Here is a 6,238-nt window from a genome sequence, read left to right as displayed (position 1 = left end):
GGACTTCTGAGCCGCTCTGGTGTGGTCATGCCTGGCTGGCGAGCGGTGCTGGGCCCCGAGCTGCAGGGGCAGAGGGGGGCTCTTGCATGGGCAGTGTGAGACGGCGCAGGATGAGGGCACTCAGCTGGGACTAGAGACACAGGCTCTGTCCCTGCTCTGCTGCCATCTCCCTGTGTGGCCATGGGCAAGTCCCTTAGCTGCCGAGTCCCCATGTCTGCAGTAGGGGGACGGCATAGCCCTGCCCCGCTGAGGGCACAGGGGTGAAGGCATCTCAGGGTGTGAGGGGCTCCGACCCGCAGCCCACTACAGACAGGGAAACATCTGCCCCAGACAGGCCTCTGGGAGGTCCCCAGCACCTGCCTCTGCCAGCCCCTGCAGCCAGGTCCCTTCTCCTCCATGGGATGTGGGCATCGCCAACCTTAGCCCAGGGCCAGTGCAGCGCAGCACTGGCTGTCCAACATGCACGGCTCTGGGGAGGCCATGAGTGCTCTTGGGGGCCTCCTTTCTATTTTCCATGGCAAATATGGGTCAGCTTCTTGCAGCCGCTGATCACACCCAAAGGGCACAGAGGGGGTCACGGGCCCCTTTACAGAGGTTGGGCAGATGTCCTTTAGCAGCCTGAGCATGGAGACTGGCTGCGTCTGCCCAAGAGCTGGCAGGTCTGGGGCTCCTTCGTCCATCATACCGGGCTGCCCAGAGCCAGCTGGCTCTGCCTGGGCCTCACGTCTCCCGCGTTTCTCCTAGTGATGGAGGTGGAGGGTTCCCCGGCTCCGAGATCTACCGCATAGTGGAGCAGATCAATGGCCACCTCAGGGACAGCATCATCAAGGTCTTGGAGGAGGAGAGGTACCTGCGCCCCGGGGCTGGCTGGTGTCTTCTGGCTTGAGGTAGCAGGGCAAACCTGCAGGGCTCAGAGGCTCCTGGAGCTTGGGAAGCCAGGGGGGCGGCGGCGGTGTGTGTGCACATGCAAAGGGGGAGCATTTTCTGCCTTTAGGCCAGGGGTTAAAGTCAATCAAAGTCTATTAGGAAGTGGAACGCAGGGTCTTATATGAGGGGTGTCACATGCCCTGACTCCGGGCTTGTGCCCATCCCAGCCTGGGCACAGCCCTCCAGCAGCTCCCCTTGGGTCTGTGCTGGCGGGGAGGGTAGAGAGCCCTGCTGGGGCTGGTGGCCGGGCTACGCGGTGGTGAACTTGCTGGGTGGTGTCTGTCTCCTTTGCCAGTGCTGTCAAGGGATGGTTCAGCCGTTACCACAGGAAGCACCAGTTTGGCAACCCCCGCAACATGGAGAGCTTCGGCAGCAAGGTGTTGAAGTATGTGAGGTCCCGGGGCACGGGGTCTACCCCCGGCGGTTCGTTGTGAAAAGGGGGTGGATTCTGCCATAAAACCGAGTATGGGGTCACAAGGTTTGGGCACCAGGCACAGATTTCCCAAGGTGCCTCCCTGCTGCTCTCCATGCCTCAGTTTCCCCTTTGGGTCTGCGGAGTGGAGGCAGGTGGGCTGCTTCAGCCAGGGGCCTCATGAGCTTGAAAGCAGCACCCCCCATGCACAAAGAGCAGGTGTCTGGGCATGGACTAGCCCCCAGCTATTGCTGCAGTGCTGGCACTGCACCCTGTCAGCTTGGGAAACCCCTTCCTGTCCCCTGTTGCTGGCAGGGGTGCTCAGGGGGTCGGAGAGGGAGTGTTAGTGTTCCCTGAGTACGTGAGCTGGGCTTGGGGGTCCCCCCAACAACTGGGGCTGGGCAGGGATGGCCGGGCGGGATCCCCTGGGGTCAGCGGTGTCCCATGGCCTTGCTGGGCCCCAGGGAGCAGCTCGCTGTGCCCCTGCCTGCAGCTCTGATGTGCAGCCCCTTCCACCCCAGGGTGCAGGAGGACTGGGAGAACCTGGTGCAGACCCTCCGCGCCCACCTGGAGAGCATCTTCTTCCCTGACCTGGTGGAGGAGTGGATGGAGGAGAACATCAACCCCTACCTGGACCGCCTGCGGGCCTTTGTTAAGGACTACCGTGAGGTCATCCGCCTCAACGCCCGGCCCAAGGTCTTGTAGGGGCCAGAGCCCAGGAGGGGCCTGCTTGGCTGCTCCTGGCACTGCGGTGGCTCCAGCCAGGGTGCATCTCCCTGCACGGGGCTGCTTGGTGCCCCCTGGGCTAGACCCCCGCACTGCCCCTCTTCCCATCGCTGCCATGGAGCAGAGCAGCCAAGAATCCCCACTAGTGTCCCTGGCTGTGGCTGCAGCAGCGGTGCCCAGGGTGGGGGACACCTCTGCTGGTCTGTGGACCATTGCTGCCATCTGGAAGCTGCCAGAGGCCACCTTGCCCAGCCAGGCTCCTGCACCAAAGGCCCTGGTGCTGGTACAAGCTGCTCCGTAGGTGCACGGGGGAAGCAGGCCCTGCGAGCTGTGGCACTTCGTGTAGTTGCAAGCGACACGTAGGAACCAGGCAGGTCTGTGCCCTTCCCCTGTGCCCCAAGGCTGAAGCTGTAGTTTCATTTCCCTCTGCCTTTCCCTGAAGCCAGCCAGCATCAGGGGTTTGGGAGCCTGCCCCCCCCCCCACACACACAGGTGTGTGAGCACCCCCTGCTGTCCCACAACAGTGCTGCACCCTCGTTCCCAGGCATCACCGAGGCTGGTGCATTGACCCAGCACAACCTCCTAGGCCGGGGCAGCGCGGGGGCCGGGGCTGGACATGGGTGTTGGTTCGTGCATGGCTCTGGGCAGAGCACATCCCAGTCCCTACGTCGGAGGTTGGAGCCGGGTGGTTTTCCGAGTGCGGCTTCTGCAAATAAAGTATTTTCTTACAAAAGACTGCGAGGCTGGAGAACCGCCAGTGCCCTGAGCCCTTCCAACCCACGGGCCCGAGGGTCGGTGCTCCCTCCTTGTGGCCCTGGGTGCAGATTCTGCCATGGGTCCTATGCTTGAAAGGTTCAAGGGGCTTTTCTCAGCGCTGGCAGGAGGCGTCTCTGCCCCAAGCGCGGCGCTGCTGGGGATTGGAGTGCCAGGCTGGGCCCCTCTTGGACTGTGCTCGGGTGAGTCTCGGGACTGAGAGGCAGTAGGGGATGGAGGTAGCCCCGAGCAGGGGGCTAGGGGCAGGGCGCCAGAGCCGGGAGGGCACTTGTCCTGCCTCTGCCTCTGCCGTGCTCCCTGCCTCGGCACTGGTCTCTGGCCTGCGTGGGCTGCTCTGGGAGGCTTTATCCAACAGAGGGTGCAGCTCTCTGCATGCGTGCACACACGTGTGCTCACTCGAGCATGCACACGGCTGCCTGCCCAGACTCTTGAGGCCTCTGGGCTGCTGTGGACGTTGGTCAAGGCTCCAGTCTTGCCACTCGGGGAACCCAAGCCTGGCTATGGCCCTCTCTCCTGCCTTGCTCAGGCAGGCCATGATATGATATTCCTGGAGCCTCTTCCCAGGAAGGCCTGGGAAGGACTGAGACCTTGAGCCTGAGTGCAGGGCTAGGCAAAGTGCCCTCTGGAGAGGTTGCTTCGGCCCAGCTGCTGCGCTGCATGGATGGAGAAGGAGATGCTCTGCCTGGCAGTGTCGCTCCTCCGTGCTGTAGCAATCCGGGGGCGTCCGTGCATGCAGCGCTGGGCTCGCGATGGGAGTGTGGGTGACAGCTGCCTGTCCAGTCCAGGCAGGAAGGGGAGACTCCCAAAAGCAGCCCAGCTGCCTGGCGGTGGTTTCCTGCTGCCGTCCTCCGATGAGCAAGGAACTTGGCTGCCATCTCGGGCGACGGCGTGTGCATGGGGATGGATCTGAGGCAGCGCAGTGGAGGATCTGAAGCAAACAGCCCTGCTTGGCTTTGGGGCTGCAGCAATGCGCAGCTGCTCCATGGGATGCCTGGGGAGAGCAGGGCTGGGAGCGCTCCCAGCGCCTGGGGGGCTGCAAGCCGCTTTGCACGAGCGTGGCACAGAAGAGGAACAGAGACTGGGAGACAACGCAGCAGGCCGCTGCGCTGAGAGCACGCCTGGGTCTGCAGTCCGGGGAACCGCAGAGACGGGCTGACAACGCGCAGGTGCCTTCCTGAGGGTGGAAAGGGGCAGCCAGGCACCGCGACATGAGCATTGCACCACGCCAGCAGGGTCACATCCTGCCCCAAGCATGAACCTAGCACCACAGCTCTTCCAGGACCCTGAGCAGAGGGAGATGCTGCTCATCAGGGACAGAAGAGCAAGGGCTGATGTACCTACGCTGGCCCTGGAGTCAGAGCAAAGCCCTCAGACCTGTCTCATGGCTCAAGCCAACTTAGTGTCTGCTTTGAGGTCTCCAAGGCAAACCCTGAAAGCCTTGCCTGTTGAAGCCACTGGGAGACTGGTTTCCAGTAGGATGCACGTGCCTACCCAGTACAAGAGCAGGGGCCAGGGCATGGTCATGCATGTACCACGCGGCGTGGGCTAGGCAGAGATGGAGAGGACCGATCCAGTCCTGCATCCTCCGATTCAGCGCGACTCCTTTTTCCTCCTGTAGAACCAGCCATGCTGCTTCCTGCCCCGGTGGTCCCTGCCGCCGGGGCCTGGGGAGACAGAGGTTGTTTCCAGCCTGAGCTCAGTGGACAACGTCGACGACGATGATCTGATCCCCGGGAACCTGAGGAGGGAAGCCGGGACGTACAGCAAAGCCCCGGGTGACTGCTGACGGAGGCAGGGCCGCAGCCAACTGAGCCGGAGCCGCGTTTGGGGTGGCACAAGCTTGCAACGGGGAGAAACGTGTAGTGGGCTTGTTCTCGCCGAAGTGTGAGCAGGCTGGAAGGGGCCGCTCCCGGCTGCCTGCCAGGGGCTGGATGCAGACCCCCTGGCACTGCGAGGCTGGTGGCCGGGGCAGTGCTGGGCTCAGAGAGACATGGCTTGGATAGGAGAGGGCGCGGGAGCATTGGCAGATGCAAGGGGCCTTGGTGAGGACGGGGAGGGATGGGCTGAGTGCCCCCACTTCCCATCCTCTCCTGCTTGACTTCCTGCCCGTGGGGGCAGCATCCTGGACTGTTATTTATCTAGTTTTGAGATGCAATAAATATTTATAATGAATTTCCCTTTGGGATATTGAATCGAAAGGGCTCGTGCATGGGGAAAGAGCCTTTTCCCCCGGTGCTGTTTGGAGCCCCGGCTTAGGCGGGAAGGCACTGCCAGCATCCAGGTTCCCCCCCTCAGAGTTCGGGCTCTTTGCTCTGCAGTTGGAAGCCGGGTCCCCTGTTGTTTACGGGCTCTTTCACCTTTGTTCGCTCTGTGCCGCTTCCAGCTCCGCTGTGTGGCAACGCTGAACCTTCACCCGCTTCTGGGGCACGCTGGTTTCTGCAACCCGTCCGGGGGGTGTAGCTGTCCCATGCAGGCGCGTGGGCCCGAGGGCCCTGCTGCGCTGAGTGCAGCATGGGCGTGGAGCACCTGACGGGCTCCCCGTGGGATTGCAGGTCAGGCAGAGAAGACGGGCACAGGCTGCATGTGTGAACACAGGGGGGCAATGGGTACAGCGAGGTGAAGTGACCCACCCAAGGCCACATGGCAAGCCAGTGGCAGAGCTCAGAGCGGCTCTCTGCATGTGCCAGGTGGACCGGGAAGCCGGCTCTCAGCGGTGGCTGCTGGGTTGGCGAGAGAGCCCCGAGGCTTGGCCGGAGCTTGCGGGGAGCCTCAGGAATGCAGAGGAGCTGGAACATGCCGGGAGGGAGCAACGCCGGGAGCAGAGCCTGGCTCGTGGGGCCAAACCCTGCCCAGCTGCTTTGGCATCGCCCAGCGGGGCCTGGGGCTTCAGGCCAGGGGCAAGGCTGGGACTGTGTGGCTGCAGGCCTGGCTTTGGGGCACGCGGCTCGAGAAGCCTGCAGAGGATGGGACAGCGTTGGCCCGGCCACACAGGGCGAGCTTGCAGCCTCAGTGGCAGGGACGTCACTCTGTCCCTAGAGACCCAGCCCCATGCCAGCACATTGCTCCTTGCCCCCGGGCATCCGCCGCGTCCCCTTGGCCTGCCGCAGGACGCAGGCTTCTGGGACGGGCCCTTCTGCCCCTGCATCGCGAGCCCAGACTGCAGAGAGGCAGGGCCAGGCCGGCTCCTGGAGTTAATAACAGGGCGGCTGTTTGCGCGGCGCGTGCGGCTCTCGCCCAGGGACGCGCGGGCTTCCAGAGATGCTCTAGGACACGGCGCGGCCGCCCGAGGGCAACTCTGGAGCCAGCCTCGCTCCGCGGCACCCCGAGCTTGGCCGGGGCGAGGGTGGCCTCGCTGAGATGCCAAGGCAGGGCCGAGCCCTTGGCGTGCCAAGCCACCGT

At 63.8% G+C, this 6,238-nt stretch overlaps 1 protein-coding gene across 1 annotated transcript in view; it reads left to right on the top strand.

The window, feature by feature from the left end:
* The window catches only part of LOC102381402 (hexosaminidase D-like), a 15,234-nt gene extending 12,444 nt beyond the window's left edge, over positions 1–2,790 (top strand). The window contains 3 exon segments of the mRNA XM_014521565.2: positions 745–846; positions 1,223–1,312; positions 1,861–2,790. Coding sequence (XP_014377051.1) covers positions 745–846; positions 1,223–1,312; positions 1,861–2,044 — 376 coding nt within the window. The 3' untranslated portion in view covers positions 2,045–2,790.
* Positions 2,791–6,238: the final 3,448 nt, after the last annotated feature.

Source organism: Alligator sinensis, unplaced genomic scaffold, assembly GCF_000455745.1.
Source record: "Alligator sinensis unplaced genomic scaffold, ASM45574v1 scaffold1164_1, whole genome shotgun sequence".
NCBI classification, from domain to species: Eukaryota; Metazoa; Chordata; order Crocodylia; family Alligatoridae; genus Alligator; species Alligator sinensis.
The sequence above is the reverse complement of the archived record's forward strand: the minus strand, read 5'-3'. Positions and strand labels throughout refer to the sequence as shown.